This window comes from Falco peregrinus, chromosome 2 (genome assembly GCF_023634155.1).
Source record: "Falco peregrinus isolate bFalPer1 chromosome 2, bFalPer1.pri, whole genome shotgun sequence".
Taxonomy (NCBI): domain Eukaryota; kingdom Metazoa; phylum Chordata; class Aves; order Falconiformes; family Falconidae; genus Falco; species Falco peregrinus.
Genome location: NC_073722.1, coordinates 69,000,359 through 69,018,084, shown reverse-complemented (window position 1 = coordinate 69,018,084; position 17,726 = coordinate 69,000,359). Strand labels below are relative to the sequence as shown.

Here is a 17,726-nt window from a genome sequence, read left to right as displayed (position 1 = left end):
TTAAAATTGGTGCCTGTGTTAATCTAATATGAGCTCACCACAGATCCCAAGGGAGCTTGATGCAGGATTCCAAAGAAATTTATTAACATCCAAAGCGTGTTTTTTATAATAAAAGTCAGGGGTTTTTTCTTACTGAAAAAAATCACTTGCTTTTTATATTTGAGGAGGGGAAAGGAAATGCACAATGGATCATTTTACATTCTATTTAATGATTTTATTAGTTCGTATGCACTCACTTTGGTCTAAATCCAAGTTTGTCTTTGTTCACAAATGTGAACATTGAGCCAGATTTTTGTTTTCGTGTAAATGTGCCATTAGCTCTAAATGTTTAATCTATTAATGGTATTACTGATTTTTCTTTTCAATATTAAGTGCACTGTGGTTGTGAAATAACTCGACTGCATTATTGAATCTTGCTCTGGCAAATTGTGCCTAGTCTGCTTTTCTTACACAGTTGTAGAAGCTACAGAAGTTAGGTCTATCTACAGGCACAAGTAACTTTTGAGAACATTGAGAATGTGGGTAGACTGAATCATTGAAAACATTTAAAGGAGAGAAACAATAAGCCGGGCTGGAATGAGAGAAAGCTATTTAACCGCATGGTGGTCAGCCAGTCAGGAATACACCAAGCAATAATGAATTTCAACTAGCTACTAAAACACATACGTTAAAATCCGTATAGCCTTACAGTTTTCCTTCCTGAACCTTTGGGGACACTGAGTAGTGGAAGATGAGAGTACTTGACGTTCTGCTCACTTGGATAATTATTTTTTATTTTTTTTTTAGGAACTTCTGGTGCCTCTGAGAGGACCTCAGGGAGGATATGTTTACTAGGATTTGTTTTTTGATTATTGCTTGTTCTGGAGCTTAAGATTTTAATAGTTTTTGCAGAATGGTGCCAATGTGGCACTCCAAGCAAGTAAAATTGCATCTAGAGAGAGTATATCGACAATGAAATAGCATTGGATCCCTTTCAGCATTTAAATGTGCTCTAATGGTATTTAAAACAAATCTGGTGGTTTTTTCTATTAGTCCTGCCTATATTACACACAAGTAGTCAAGAGCACCCAACAACATTATGATTAAATAACTTTTTTAATAAAATCACTTTTCTCTTAAGAGAATCTGCATTGTATTAGAATTAAGATATGAAATTTACTTGACTTTTGAACAGAAAATTATTTTACAGTGAATTGGTTGTCTTGCTTTTTCTAGATTATGTCAGCAGGCATCAGTTTATTCAGTATCTTTACAGCAAGAGAGCTTATTTAGCTTAGTTGTTTTGTTCCTATATTTTGCATTCCATGCCTATTTAAAAATAGGAGAAAATATGACTCTGAAATACTTCACTCTTCAATGTAATTTGTTAACAGTATTTCAAAACATTAGTAGAAGAAACCTGCATTTTGTGGTCATTAGAGATCCCTAAAATAGTCAGATTTGCTAATGTAGTAAGACTGTCAATACCTCTAGGCGTAGGTAGCTTATCCTGATGTATACATGGAAACAGGGAACTGAGATTTACAGAGACTGGGGACATAATTGCTAAACTGTAAGCTGACCCTTGATGCTTCTGTTATTTTAGGCACCAGAGCTTGTCATCAAATAGTACAAAGAACAGCAGAACAGTGTTAAAACTTGAGGCTAAAATTATATGTCAGTATCCTAATTTTGGACTATTCTTGTCTTAAGTACAGTATTTCTCAACTGTAGGGGCACCTGCCAAATGCACTTACTATTAATTGCTTATTAAAAAATCATTAATTCCTAAATTAAAGATGCTGATGAACCTGTGTCTTGGTGAGTAGTGTATTTCTGTGTTCCACATCTACTTAATTTTTAGGAATCCTTTTGGTCTCTAGTAAATCTTGTAAAACAACAGCCAGAAATGGTTTGATTTCTTCCTTTTGCCAGTATTTGTGCTCTGTTACTTACAACCTTTTTTCCCCCTGAAAAATCAAGATTTTGAGAGAGGTTCTGGAGATGTTTCCTAGACAATCCTAAGTCTAATTAAAGTTTTCATTTTGAGAATTGCAGGTGTTTCCCCCTCCCCTTAAAAGTGTGTGCAGTGATGCTATGTGGTCTGTTACATGTGTGTGCATACAGAGAGATCTTGCTCTGCCTTCTGTGTTGCGTGCTATTAGATTATTCTTTGTTTTGAAACAGGAGATCCTGAGAAGGAACTTAATCCCAAGAAGAAGATTTGGGAGCAAATCCAACCTGATCTTCATACCAATGACCAATGTGTTGCTACATACAAAGGAGTTCCATTTGAAGTGAAAGGGAAAGGAGTCTGCAGGGCAGAGACCATGGCAAACAGCGGAATTAAATAAATAAATTGTTATTAGAAGCTTTTTCAGATGTTGAAATGGAAAGTAATGCAAGCACAATAAAAAAATGAGTATATTACCCCTCTGAAATGCATGGCTAATACCCTTTTTGTTTGACACCTCTTCCAGAAGTACAGAATGTGTTGTGCCTCCAACGTTTTCACAATTCATTCATTCACCATGCTTATTATCCTTGAGGTTAAATGTTGTCAGTTTGCCACTCAGTGCTCAAGACTTAATTGCCAAGGCTTTTGCATGATAGAGCAACAGGAAGGCAAGCATATTTTTTGACAGCTAAAAGGTTAAAGGATCTGTGGAGCAAGAACATCTAAACAAGGGAAAAATTCTCCCATGTTCCTTCTCTGCTAGCTGCTCTTCAAGAGGTGTAGGACTAGCAGCTGGTCAGTGAAGACCACAATTATCATTCTTCTAGTAACCTTTTAGTAGCTTTTCTCCTCTTCTTCCAAGCAGTTCTCATGTATATTGTAAGCCTCTGCAGCTTTGTTCTTGGCTGTGCTGTCTCAATAGTCTGCAGACTACAGTAATGGGAAGATTAAACTGTGGCCTGTGCTCTAACATATACAAATGGACATACTTTCATGTCCCACAGTTAATCTGTTACAATGTCAATAAGATTAAAGCTGTCACTTTGCTGAAATACTTCTACATCTAGTCCACCTAGGTATTTCCTTCCAAGTGATAGACAGTACTAAGAGTGAATAGGAAATAGATTGCCAGAGCTAGTCAAATACTACCAAAAAAAACCATTTCCAATGCCCAAACAGGTATAAAAAGTTTGGGGGTTTTTTTGGTATTAATGTGTTTTTATGCAGTGATATTGTATACAAAAGTTGTTTTGGTTTTAACAGATACAGGTTCTTCAGTTTTTACAATTAGAGTTATTCCATAATAATGTAGTACAAGTAGTCATGGTTGTTATGGTAATAGCCTCAGATTACTTATTTTAATTCCTGCCTTTTAATAACCTGAAAATAACTTTTTTTAGATAAATTTACAATAAACCTTTTAAGTAACTATTTAGAGATACTTCAGATATTTGACATATATTATTTAACTAGTTACTTTCTAACCACTGAAACAGTAAGTGCTTTTTTAACCACTGAAATGAAAAAAATTTAGCCTTTTTTTTTTTTGCAGGCTTTGAATGTCATCCAATAAACAGAGAAAACAAAATGACAATAACAAAAAAAACCAAAAGGAACAGGCACAAAACATGAGATGAGCAGATTTCTTTTTTTGAATCAGTTTTGTATGTGCCTATAAGCTGTTAAATTTTTATGTATCTGGAAATAAGCAATAGCAATTAGTTCTTTTAAATGTGCCAAATAGTGTTAAGCACATGGGAGCTATTTTATCTGCCTTGGAAACTACATATCCAGTAATGCATTATTAAACAAAATTCTTGAAGTTCAAAATCTCAATTCTAACTAATTTTGAATCAAGGTAAGGACATACATTTACAGTAGATAAATCTTAGTTTTTAATACTGGAAAGCTCTTTTCAAACTTCAGAATTCAGAGAAACAACTGAAAGTTTGAAGAATTGAGCAAAGAGCCTCCTTTACAGTCTGAACTCAAGCCTTTTTTACTTTTTTTTTCTTCCAGATGTGTGTTTTCTATGAACTGCAATATACAATCTGGTGTAGCATAAAATCTCATTTGTGACTACATACGTGTTAGGAGTGTGATTTAGAGCACTAGCTTGTTCTGATTTTGTGGTTGAAGCTAGGATTCTGGATGCAGCCGTGTGAGGTACTCTATGAAAGGCAAGTAGTTTGGCAATCTAAAGAGATATATCTAACTGTGTGTTCAAAGGTATTTGATATGGATTTTTTCCAGTCAATGGCTTCTACTCTTTTATTTCTATTAAATGTTACTTACCATAGAAAACGGACAAATGAGCACCTGAAAACTAATTTTATTCCTTGCTGTGTTTAAGTAAAAGCACATGATAATTATGTCTTATAAAATTCAAGAGCTTTCTTAAGACAATAGCTCTTTCCTCTAATTATGCTCTTCTGGTTGTCTAGGAAAATATATTTGTGCTGTACTGATCACAAAAGTGACAACAGAATACCTGAGGCAGTGTGCAAGTACGTTTCCTCACTGAATTCAGTCTCTTCTGCCTTGTCTGCATGAGTAAGTAGAGCTGCAGTGAAATCCTTCCATGTGGGATCCAGAAGTTGCTGTAATGAAAAACAAATCTTACATAGTTATCTTTTCTTGTTAGTTTTCCCCACTCCCACCTCATACACTTATGTATTAACAGACCAGTTATATGTTCTTTTCCTGGCAGTAAACCGGTTCATGCTATCTGAGTTGCTGAAATTTCTGGGGTTTTTCACTTTCCCAAGAAAGTGGCAACCACTTTCAGTGGAAATATGTGGTTGTGCAGTACTAGCGGTTCTTGGTTCTCTTATTATGGATGTTAATATAATTTTTCCATTTTAAAAATGTCGGTGTAAATAAGGAAAAATGGTTGTTTAGCTGTGTCACACGTTAGTTTACATCAGTAGTTTCCACATACCTGTATTTCTACACTTTTTACAGGTTTTTGAAAAGATTTTTTTTTTAAATCACCAAATCACCGTGTGTTGAAAAAATGAATGATGAATTTCTGTGTAATACCAACTGCATTTCCAGCTGTATCCCATAAAACTGAACTATTCTCAGCAATTCAGGAAAAAACACAAATCAAATGCATCAACCTAAGTGATGGTCTGGAGAGCTTATCTTTAACTGCTGTGATTCATCAGATGGAGGGAAATGGAGAAAACAGGCTGGATTTTTGCCAATAAAAAGAGTACAGAAATTTTTAATAAGAATAAGAGATCGAGCTTTCATTTACAGATGTAAATGAAATCATTACCAAAGTAGGCTTCTTGTCACACACAAGAGTTAGCATGATTGCACTGAAGTTGTAAAGTCCACTTTGCAATGACCTTGACTCTTTAACCTAAATATCGAGGTGTATAAAACCGGATTAAAGTATATCTTTTTACTTCCGAGATAAGCAGGAGTTAGAAAAACCTGCTTAATTAATCTAAAAGGTTAATCTGTTTTAGACGTGAAGGGTGAAAAAGAATTAAATCTCTAATAATTTTTGGCATAAGTTACCTAAGGAAGTGTTGGGTTATCCATTTTTAGAGAGGACTCAAAGTTGATGCTAACGTTAGTTCTGAAATCAGTTATTTGCTACTCTTTGTTCATTAAGCTATGTTATTGAAATAAAGAAAGTCCAGAGAGATTTAAATGCTAGTAGTCCTCTACTGATAAGCCATCTTCATTGATATGCTGTCTGTGATTTGCAGAGGATCATTGGGAAAAGTCCTGGTTGCTAAAGGTGTTCTTTGTGCTAATGTCTTCTTGGAATGACACAGTGAAATACAACCATTACTGTTCATATTCCTGGCACCCAGGCAGCTGTCCTGCCCTGTTTGTTTGTGGCTGATGAAATCACAGCATCTGGTCTTTTAAGGGGAAAATAACTAAAAAGCCAACCAGTATATAAGCTGAGAGCCAGTTGTAATCACGAAACAGAAGTAAATGTTGCTTTCTTCTTATTTTTAAACATACTTTATTTCCTGTAGGTGTTTTAAAAGATCAGTTTAAAGAGAAAAGGCATGGTGGCATCTCTTATACTTTTAATGTCCACATGGACTTAGTCCTAAACAGTCTCAAACTAGAATCATGATGATTTTTCATTGGCTTAGAGTAAAAATAGTTTGAATAAATAGTCTTTTCTCTTAAATACTGTGAAGTATAAAGAGATAGAGAGTGGTATAAGGGAAAAGGGTAACACTGAAAACAAATATATGTAAACTGTACTTTTTCCCCCAGGAGCTTCAAAATATTTGCTTCAAGTCAGTTTGGCTATAAAAAACTTTAGCATGAGTAAACTTACAGTAACTTTCTAGTTATTGTCTCTTGAACAGATACAGCAGTAGTGACGTGCAGATGAGAGATGAGCATCCTCTTCCCAGATCAGTCAGATTTTCTGTGTGATTTTGAACCCATCACCCTCTGCTTTGTTCTTATACAGAGCACAGGAAAGTGTGGTAACCTGACTTTAGTTTGCTTTAAATAGCATTTCTCTTCAACAAGCTGTATCTGTCATGATACAGTGTTAACCGTTACACCTGCGAGAAAAAGCTTACTTGATAGGTACATTTAGTTTCTAAATTTCTTTGTGTCGAGCCCATGTACAAAAGAGAGCAGTGCGTACCTCTCTTCTCAGGTTTAGTCTGGAAAGTGTTCGATTTTTCATCTGTATTTCTGTATTTCACTTTTGCATGGCTATGGTCACCTGAAGACAAGAGTTGCCATTAGGGCTGAGACTTCTATTTATTTACTTGTTACCTGGATGAACTGAATTGTGTGATCACTTTCATCCAGACACAGAAGCAAATCAGCCCTCAGGACCAAGAGAGATAGATGCAGGGCTTCCTCCCTGAAGTGGGGCAGCAAGGCTGATGTCACTGGTGTCTGTCACCTGCCCTTTGCTCAGACTGCTGTGAGGGTAGCTTGGAGTGTCAAGTGCTCAGATGTGGAGAACTCTTATAGCCATTTCATAATATAATCCCCAAAATGCAGCAGCTGTGTCCAAGGCTGCAGCATGTAGTCACAGAGCTTTGGGAGCAATGACTCTCAAAAGTCTGAGCTGCCCAGCAGGCTGTTCCCAGTAGCACTTTTGCCAGTCTTGAGTTCTTCCAAAGACAACAAAGTTGGTGGTCATCTCATTGCTCTCTGTCATTGTCTATGCTTTAGTGACAGGTTTCTGGACAAAGTGAAGAACAAATAACATGAACAGTTTCAGGTAACTTTAAAAATCCAGCAAAAATTTACAAATTTGATGTCTTTTGAGTGTCCTTCCCTGCCTAAAACGTTTTAAGAGGAGGTGTGGTGTAGACACATTCAGTACAGCACATACACCTCTGATCCGAGGACAGATCTTTGCTGTCCTTCCCAGTCTGCTGCTTAGAAATAACAAGACCCCATGGAAGGTGTCACAGCTACAAGAGCAACGTAACAGGCTGTGCTCCTACACTGGCACAACTGAGGAGCTGGGAAAGAATCAGGTGTGAGAAGAGTTATAGAAACAAGTAAAGCAGATAAAACTAAGGACAGGCAACACAGAAGGGAGGAGTTGGGAAACAACAGTGCAAGACAATATTGACATGCAAGGAGAGTAGGTTATGAAAAGGAGGAAAACTAAGGAAGAAGAGAATGGTGGAAAATATGTGCTGCTGTTAAGTGACCATGTTTCAGGGAAAAAAATGGATAGGGAGAAGTAGCTCTTAAAGGAACACTTCTTCACAGCAGAGAACAGATGAGCAGCAGCTGATGAAAGATGTGTTCTGAGCTCTCTCATTTTCTTTGTGCTTTTCTATAGTCCAGTATTTTAAGGGGGTTTGGTGCATGTTAATTGTCCAACAGGAATACTGGCTGATTAAATAAAATCAGAGGTGTTTCAGATGGAAAACTGTATTGCCAGGTAAGTAGTTGATTTTAATTTATCAGTGACACCTAAACTTCAGGAAGATTTTTTTTTTTCTTTTTTTAAGAAAGATACTATGTTGGTACTCAGAGAGATCATAGACAATTGTAGAATGGGATTTCCTGTGATTACTGGGTTTAGATTCTTGCACGTGTAGTTCAAGCTTTCTCCCTCATATTAAATCCATGCCCAAATCAATCTTGAAATAACTTCAGTACAAGGCCAGATATGCAAGAGCTATCAACATGCTGATTTTGTTACAGGCAACGTTAAATGCTCTAATGCTGTACATGATGATGTTCCAAACTGAATTCACAGTGAGGTTTTTGTGGATTTTTCAATGATTAATTGCCTTTTAAAAAAAAAAGAAAAGAATACCTTTTTAAAAAGACACCTTTTGAAATGGTTGTCATCAGTTATCCATTGTCTAGATGTGCATTGTATTCTTTCTCTGTAGCATAGTAATATGACATAGTAGGCACACATTTGTGCATTCCTCTTAGATCATGATCAAGGATTTGTTTTGGTTTTTTCCTGTAAGTAGTCTGTGCATAAAGACTTAGATTAATTTCATATTATGTCACTTATTTTCCCTTAAATTCCACTCTCATTCAGAATTTATTCATAAATCACATGTAGTGTAAAAATACATTCGTATGTGAACTTTGGAACTAACAGCAGCAACGTACCACACTGACACTGTTATGTACACGTTAATCTGTTACTGATAGATCCTCATTCAATTTGATATGTTTGGTCAGTAATTGGCACTGCTGAATTTTTGCAGCTTAGTTCAGGTACAGTTTTTGCAATCACTTTAGTGATTGCATGAAGCTGGTATTTTTGAAAGTGACTTGAGTTCTACCAGCAGTTAAGTGTGAGAGTGATAATGGAGGTACTGGGATTACTTTGTTGCGTGTTCTTGAACGTGTGTTCATATATGCATGTGAAGAGCATATGCATTTTCTCTTATTACTGCAATGAATTAATAATTGCAATATTTTTAAAGCACAGTATATACCATATACAGATGTAAAGCAGTTTGCCCGACAAAGATGGATTTAGGTGATGAAAAAATGGATTAAAATGTAGAAATTATTTGTGAATCAGGAGGCAAACTGAAGGCTTGCACCACTGAGTCATGTGCATTAGCTGTTGGCTTGATAGCTTGATACATTTCTCTTGCAAGCGTAATTCTTTGCCATGTTATAGTAGTATTAAAACCAGGGATAAAGAGATTGTCCAGAAAAGACCTGTCACTTTTTAGACAGTTGCCCACAAGTGGGAAAGTAACTGATTTGAACTCTTATGCCTTAGTGGAAAATAAATATAAATTTGTGCTTTAATGACTAGTTTTTAGTAGTGGAATGAAAGAGTGGAGTGAGCCCTTCTTGTCTGTTCACAAGGAAAGGTTTAGATAAGCCACATCTGACTGTAAATCCCCGGTGGGTGGACACACATGTTTACTCCAAGGGTATTAAGATATGAGTCATTACAGTGAGAACAAGAATCTGGTATGTAGGCTGTCTATTGGGAGGAAAACAAGGTGCTTTCCAGAGCACAATCCTGCTGGGGACGTTGTCATCCAAAACATAGCTCTCTGAGGGAGCCTGTAAGTACTGTTTTACCACACTACCAAGGCTGTTCCCGTGTGCCACAGCAGTGGAGTTGAGATTTCAGTGCCTCTAGAAGTCCGTCTCCTGCTGTGGTGCCAGAAGTGCAGCCAGTGCTTTGGCAGAAGGTAGGAGCTAATGGTGCATTCACAGCTTCCTCACTTAAGTTCATATTATTCACCACGAATGAGTTCATAGTTTGTGTTACTTGGCTGTAGGTGGCCGTGTAATAATTTCATTGCACTCTCTTTTTAAGAGCACATAGACAAATTACTTGCTTTCAGACAGCTCCCTGCTCTCAAGCCTGCCTATTGTGGTGAGAGGTGAGACATTAAATCTTTTCTTGTATGTGTAGCTGAGGCACTGTGGAAAGCCTAGCGGCTCAGTGCCATGCACAACCTTTGTGTCTCAAGGCATATTTATATATAAAGTGTTAGCAAGGTCCCTTCATTTGCTACTGGGTACAGACTCAAATAAGAGCGGATTGGGATGACACTTGCAAAGCAAAAGGGTAGGTCAGTCTCATAAAACTATGAGTATCATGAAGATAAAATCCACGTTCTTCCTTTAAGTTGCCTAGAAGTATTGACTTTGGTTGAATTGTCACAGTCTAGCTTTGTACTTTTCATCAGATTGTTCCTATGCACAGTAATCCCTCTCATGACATCTGAGGCAGTATATGTCCTAGCAGTCACATCCCCCTGAGCCATCAGCCTGCCAAGGAGGTTAAGCAAGCTGTGCATGGACAAGGATTTAGACTACCAAGAAAACTAGAATCCCAGAAGCAGAGGAGTGTTGTATGCAAAATACAGCTTGCCCAGGTGGGTGCAGAGCAGAGCTTTATGCTGGCAAGATGGCTGTAAAATTAAGAGCAATGTAAATGAGGCACTGTTTAAATGATATCTAAAAGTTGGCTAACCAAACTTCCCTGCTAAAAAACTCATTGTTTTCCAGTGTTGTTATGAATGTAATACAGCCTGAGTTGGGACACATCTGGAAGGTCTTACAACAGTATGGGCAGAGGATTTTAAGAAGTTGTCTTCCTGGGAGGATAAGATGGAAAAAATCAAACTGATTTATCTGACACTTGCTAAGACTCCTCAAAGTACATGGAGAGAGTCCTCCCCAAGGTGGCAGTATCAGCCTGCTCCACAGGTGCTGTACAACAGCTGGTGTTCCCTTGCTCTGGAGTCCTCTGCTGAAATAAAATATCAGGTCAGAAATGGGTGAAAGCATTAGAAAATCAGAATAATTACAGGAGTCTTCCAGCGTCTCCTGAAATAAGACATGTATAAAGCATTTGTCTCTCCACTGTCATAAGAAATGTTTTTTACATTATATATAAAAATGCAGTCAGCATAGAACCTTAATGAATTTGAACAGCAGTAATGGAAAGGTAGAAGTTAAACTGAAAGTGTTATTATACTGTCCCTTATATGATTCTTTTTCTAATCAACACCTTTGTTTTCACTAGCTTTTAAGTTGAATTGGGGCTTTGTTTGAGATCTTAAAATCTACTGTCAGAGTGTGAATTTGCAAAGAACAAGTACAGAGTACAACAATTTTGCCTTGGATGCTTTTTAGCACAGCTCACTGCCAGTGGGTAAGCTTTTTTTCCTCTTGTTTTTATATAACTCTGTTTTTGAAATGGCAAAGAGAAAACCAAAACTGAGCCTATGCCAGACTGGCAGGCAGAAAGGCTTCCTGTAACTGATCAAGGAAGCCTTGTACACTGCTCCCATAGAAATACCAAGCAAGTCTAGTGAGAAACTGTCAATCTAAGGAAGTAAGGCCCCTAATCTAACTGAAAATAAGCAGCATTTGGGTATCCAGCTTCTTTAGTTGTCTTTGAAAAACTAAGGCTAAAATCATTTGCAAGTAAGCATTGGGCTTGTGTGTATCTACGGAGTTAAGTAGAGCTGAGCATCTTAGTCACATTACTGTGTTGGCTGCTGTTCTGTTTCAGTCCCCGTGATCACCTGTTTGGTTTGCATGCATCCAAAACAAGCTCTCTATGATGCTTACTTGGGTATACCAAGCAGGCTAGATCTTGTAAACTAATAGCATAGTTTCTCTTTAGACACATGGCATCCCTTACCATGTGTCATCTTTCAGTTCCCACGCCTTCCCATCCCTTACATCTTCTTTCCTGATGCGGGCTCTCATTTTAGCCCAAGATGATGCCATAATAAGTAATTTAAGATGTGCTTTGATGAATTTCTCTTACTTAGAGAAAACCCAGTGAAGCCATTTTATGGATTGCCACACACAGAGGTGGGTTCTTAGCCTTCCCAACAACATGAGAAATCCAGGAAGGTAGGCAGTCCACGTAGTTAGTTTGTTCTCAGTTCTGTTAGATGTGTAATTTCTAAGAAGCACCAGGCATAGCACTGCTGTGAGACAGGACAGATGGAGTGGTGGTCTAGTCCTTTGGACTGCATTCACAATAAAATCTTCTGTGCTAGTACTAAAGGAATACACACATAAAATATGCTAGTGTTTCCTTAAAAACACAATTATTTTTTCCTTTGTTTAATCCAATCCTTAGGTTTTTTGAACAAAAGTAAGCAATTATCAGCAATCTACGGTATCGCGTTTCTCTTTGCGGTATAGGTGGCTGTGTAGGTTATGGCATTGCCAAGGGGAAAGGAGGTGGGATATAGCTGCAGACTAATGCTGCCAATTGCACCGGCTTTCGGACAATGTCTGTACCGTTGTGGAACCAGCCTCTGGTTCCCACTGTACTTACTGCAGAGTATGGGTTCAGGGCAAATATTGCTGGCAGAGACAGATCGAAGACCTGCCTTATGTTTAAAAGGTGATTGAGCAGAACTGCCAGCACAGTAAGAACATCAGCCAGACTTCTTTTTTTCTTCTCTCTATTCTCCCACTGAATTACCAAGATGCACAAGATATCCTTTTCCTTCATCCTCTGCAAGTAATAGACAACTTCGAATTAGAAACCAGTATCTTTGACATGCTGATCTAGTAAGTCTCTGCTGTGTAAGTATTGCGTTTCTTGGCAGGAATGATACTCTTCCAAGTGCTCTGCTTCTCAGTGCACTGAGAACAGACCACTGTAACAAGTCACAGGAACAAAGCCTCTTCTAGTTTCCTGTTAGTATGGTTTGATGTGACATGGCTTTTCAAAATGCTGGGGGGATGCATGGAAAAATAGGGCATGTCACGCTTGCTGTAGCAGGCTGCCAGTTTCTTAATTGTCTTACTAATCCCCACTTTCTCCAATTTAACTAATGATTTTCCCCATGCCACTGTATCAGGGTTTTTTATAGTATGCAAGGAATTCTTTTAATTCACTGTATTGTGCTGTACTGTCTCTTGAGTAGATTACTTAAAGTAAACATTTAAACTGTTTCGTTTTCACCCATGTTGCCAGGATATGTTTTCTTTAGTATAAAGGTTGGACAAAAGTCACTAATGCACAGGTTTCGCCATAGAACTATGCTGCAAGGCTGATGTGTTTTGTGTCTGTTTACTGCTTCATGTGAAATATGCAAAATATCCAAAGAAATAAAGATATTGCAAGTAAGACTATATACATCTGTAAATAATATTTTTTTTTAAAAGTGGAAAAATGAGACATAAACTGTTGATTTCAAAGGCATATGGAAGTACAGACTTAAGAAAGAATACTTTTTCACTTACACATACTTAGCTAGATGAACTCGGTGGCTGTCCCCATATATCTTCTGTTGTGACAACATGAGTCGGGGTGCCATACTCATTCACCTTCTTGTGATTAGCCTCAGAATTCATCCATGTGTGTAAAAACATTTTGCCCCTCGGGCAAAAGTCCTGTGAATGGTGAATGTATCTAGAAGCTCAGTAAATCCAGATCTGGCTGCTATTTGTGTTTCCTCATTCTGAGAAGCTGCGCAATTTCTCAGTTTTCCTATCTAAATAGTACGGGGAGTATTCACCTCTTTTGGAGATGTGTGGTGGGATTGATTTAGCTGAAGGGAACAGATTTCTGTAGGGCAATAATGGCATTGATTGCATTAAAAAAAAAGGTATTTTTATCATATGTAAAATGCTCCATAGGGATGCAAATGACTTAAGTTACACTTTCAAAAAATATTCCTATGATGCCTGAAAAGGGTATAATGGTTGTAATAGTAATAACCACAGAAGCTACACTGATACACTGGTCACACTGCTACTGTTATGCACTCTAATCCTTAAGAGATGTTTCATCAAGTGTCAGAAATACAGAACGTATGAAGTTTCAACTCAAGGATATGTGAAAATGACAACTTTCTACTCAATAACATGGATATCCATGTGTATTCAGGACATATTTAGTACTCAGTTCCTTCATTTTCTTATTTTCCAGGTTTTGCAGGGTGTTTGTTTCTATGGATTCAACACATGTTGAGGACTTCTCTTAAAATACCCAATAGCTAACAACTCTATTTTTTATATTTAATTCTGATTATGAAACCTTCCTGTCGTCTCTTCATAACTACACTTTAGAGGCAATACTTTCAATTGCGAAAAGCATTTCTTAAAAACACAAGTTTAAGAAACTGCAATACTAATTAGAAATACTATACTTTCTTGGGTTTGATAGTCATGATAGCTTGTGGACTTTAAGCCTGAACAGATGCTTTTTATATTTTAAAACGTTCCAAACAAGCTGAATCTGAGGACATGCTCCAATATATTTCATGATGGCAAGCTGTTGAATATGTAATGTCAGAATAATGCTGTAAAAGTTGTCTCACAAGCCAGCATGGCTGGTTTTGGCAATGTGATTGTTTAGAAAAGTGAAATTGCTGTAGATGGTTTATTAAAGTTCTGAATAGTGTGTATAAGGAAAGGGTGCAAAGTATATGGTTACAAAGATGATACGTGGTTTGGGACTGTGAGCCCCAGACTCGGTAATTAACCCCAATGCTTGTAACTTTCCAATATCAACTGTCACCAAATACTGTGAAGTTGGAGATTTTTGAATCTCTGTCCTTTCTGCATGAGGGGACAAAAGGGGCAAAAATCCCCACCTGGAAAGGAAAGGTTTTAAAAAATCTGAATACTTCCTCTCTTCAATGCTGTATGTATTGTAGCATTTGTAATGTGCTGCATTCAGGAATGTGGTACCTCTATAAACTGGAATGTATCTAGGATCTTTCAGGGCTTAAAGCATGGTAGACTGTTATTTTATTTAGTGGCTGGAAATCTGCTGGTTATTGATGCAAAAATACAGAGCTGCACACCACTTGCTCTCCTGAAATTAAAGTTTTGTAGGTACAGACAGGAGAAAAAATAAGTGCCTGTACAAACACTGCAGACCTGAAGCCTGGTTCCAGTGAGCACTGACATAACAGAGAGCAATACAAGTCATACTTGAGCTTTGGATATAAGAGGGCCGAGAAGTTGCAGGTTGATTGGATTTTTCTCTGGGTTCCTTGACAGTTATGTCACTGCTTGGCAGACTTCATCTGCACATGTTGGAAGCCTTCTGTGTATCTTCAGGTAAAACGGCCCCAGGTCTGACACCCTACACAGCACACAGGAAGTGTGGACCCAGTTCCTTTTGATGTCATACACCTTACCACATTAAGTCACCCAAATTTAAAGGCTGGAAATTTAAAGGTATTAATGATACACAAAGAAACAAATAGGAACCAGAAGAAAGTTTTCAAAAGTCAGTTTACATTGGTGTGGTTTGGTTGTTAGGTTTTTTTGTTTGTTTTTTCTTGATGTCTACAAACCAGTTTGCCACCACAAATTCAATGAGTACACTTGGCTCCTTCAGGTCCTCGAAGTCTTGATGAGGATACCTCCTCCCTCCACCTGCCTTCCCATCTAGGCTTTGCTCGTTTCCTTCTCCATGTGACTGCCTTTCCAGCCATTTGGAAGAGCTGGGTACAAATTTGATCCATTTATTTCCTTAGTTGATGACAACCTCTGTCCCAAAGACAGGTTTTGGGTGGATATTTTTCCCCCACTCCTCTATCAGACATCTGGCATCCTGGAAAAAGTTGTTTCTTGCCAGTGCTTCCAGGTATGATACAAGCCTGGGCGGCTCACTGTACAGAGTGGGATAATGGGGCAGTTGGGAAGCCTGATGAGTATGTGGCCACTATCAAGTTCATGGACTCCGATAAAAGTGTTGTTTTCCCTTCACATAGTCAGCTATGGTTTTTATCCAAATAATTCTCTGATGTATTTTACAATACAGTGCACTAAACCATGAGACGAGTTTAAAATGTGGTATCATGCTGTGAATAACTTCTGTGGGAGAGATGAGAGTATTCCATCTGTAGCACAATGCAAATCAGCACTGCTAGTGGAAATTCAGCTATAAATTATTGTCATGCAATGTTCAATAGGCCTTTTCTCAGAACAGGGCTGTACAGGAGACAGCTACATAGCAGGGACCAAATGGTGACTCCCAGTAAGTTAACAAATTTTTTTCTATCTCCCAGTAAAGTGAACCAGCAGGAGTAATTCAGGGCTTCAAGTAAAGTTAAGTTTTAAATTGGAAAAAATAAACTTACATAGTGAGTTTATGTTTTTATGTTAGCTTCCCTGTAGCTCAAACAGTACTTGCACATTGTCATCAGCTAAGATTTTACAAAACCCTTTTTTAGTCAGCACAAAATCACTGATGGGCTACGAAGAACAAACAAGTACTAATTTTTTCAGTCTACACCCACAGCTCTTTCTTTAGAAATGGTATTTGTCTCAAATGAGAAAATGGATTTTTTTGGGGGGGGTTGTTGTTTTTTTAATTAAAAAAAAAAAAACAACTTAATGTGGGAACAAAAAATTTCAGCTGTCAGCATTTCTGTAACCTCACAAGACCCAATTTTCATGTCTTAATTTATAAGACATATTCTTGGTGCAAAAGGAAAACATGTTTTTGTTTTTCCTGTTTCAGATTTGAATAACTGGATGATTATATATAAATTTACTACATTTGTGCAGAACATGTGTTGTTTTTAACATCTGTCAAAGAGCTGCATTTAAAGTTCCTTTCTGTGATCATCTTTTGGGTGTCACTTTCTGGTAAGTTCGGGACTTTAAACTGGTTTTGAGAATTCTTATTGTAGCAGAAGGATAAACTCATTTTGATTCAAGAAAGTACTCCTTCTTTAGCATGTATACAATTAGGATTCAGTGGCTAAATTGCTGGTTTCCTTAGAAAAGACAAAGTAGTGACAAAATTCAACAGTTGGTTAAGTTTTGGTGCGTCCTGAGGGGGTTCTGAAGGCCGTATGAGATGCATGTTAAATAGGTTGCAACAGAGAGACAGCCTTGAACAGGTGGTAGAGCAGAAATCCTCCTTTTAATTAGGAGAAGGCTATGTATTAAATTGGTACATCTTTGGTACCATCACTTAAGCTGTTTGGATATAAAATAGGTTGTCTTCTGGTAGGATGTGAGAGAGTTCACTGGAGACTGGGGGAGAGTGATAAAGACTTATTTTGTAAGAGCTCTAAGCACAGCATTTTTGCCACATTTTCTCTGTCATTAGAACACACAACTTCTCTATAAGGATAAATACAATAGATATTTTCTCGGAAATGTTAAGAAGTAGCTTTTTAAAACTGCAGTTCTTAATCTAGCGTTAGCACCAGAGTTCCACAGGCAGCACATGGAACTGACAAGCTTTGTGAATGAATGTGTCAGGAAAGGCAGAAATCTGCCGGAGCGTGCTGAGAAAGCATCAGAAATCATAATATGGAAGGATTTACAAAAAAAAAAGTCTGCTTTAGTAGATGGGAGATTCAGTGGTTATATGAAGTAAATGTGCACTATATCATGCTGACTGGTGCTGCATTGTCCATGTCATGGTTTGACCCCAGCTGGCGCCGAAGCACCACACAGACTCCCCACGGTGGGGGAGAGGATTGAATGAGTAAATGTTAGAAAACTCGTGGGTTGCAATAAAGACAGTTTAATAGGTAAAGCAAAAGCCATGCACACAAGTGCTGCCAAATAAGGAATTCATTCACCACTTCCCATGGGTAGGCAGGTGTTCAGCCATCCCCAGGAAACGGGCTCCATCACACGTAATGGTTACTGGGGAAGACAAGCAGCTTCCCTCTGAATGTGTCCCCCCACTTCATTCTTTTTTCTCCAGCTTATATACTCAGCATGACATCAACTGGTATGGAATATCCCTTTGGCTAGTTTGGGTCAGCTGTCCCAGCTGTGTCCCCTCCCAATTCCCTGTGCCCCTCTAGCCCTTTCGCTGGCAGGGCCTGAGAAACTGAACAGTCTGTGATTTAGTATAAAC

At 37.9% G+C, this 17,726-nt stretch overlaps 2 protein-coding genes across 4 annotated transcripts in view; one reads left to right on the top strand and one right to left on the bottom strand.

Annotated features, from left to right (window-relative positions):
• Window positions 1-2,420, top strand: part of AIMP1 (aminoacyl tRNA synthetase complex interacting multifunctional protein 1) — a 39,297-nt gene extending 36,877 nt beyond the window's left edge. For all 3 annotated transcript variants that reach the window (XM_027787658.2, XM_005238050.4, XM_055794137.1), the window contains exon 7: window positions 2,167-2,420. In XM_027787658.2, the coding sequence (XP_027643459.1) occupies window positions 2,167-2,333 (167 nt within the window). In that variant the 3' untranslated portion in view covers window positions 2,334-2,420. The remainder of the gene's footprint in view (window positions 1-2,166) is intronic.
• A 389-nt stretch (window positions 2,421-2,809) lies between these two features.
• GIMD1 (GIMAP family P-loop NTPase domain containing 1) lies at window positions 2,810-10,638 on the bottom strand. The gene is given in 7 exon segments (XM_013299686.3): window positions 2,810-4,356; window positions 4,358-4,536; window positions 6,710-6,829; window positions 6,831-6,906; window positions 6,908-7,002; window positions 7,004-7,048; window positions 7,050-10,638. Coding segments are annotated over 7 exon segments (657 nt in total). The 5' UTR covers window positions 7,104-10,638; the 3' UTR covers window positions 2,810-4,268.
• Window positions 10,639-17,726: the final 7,088 nt, after the last annotated feature.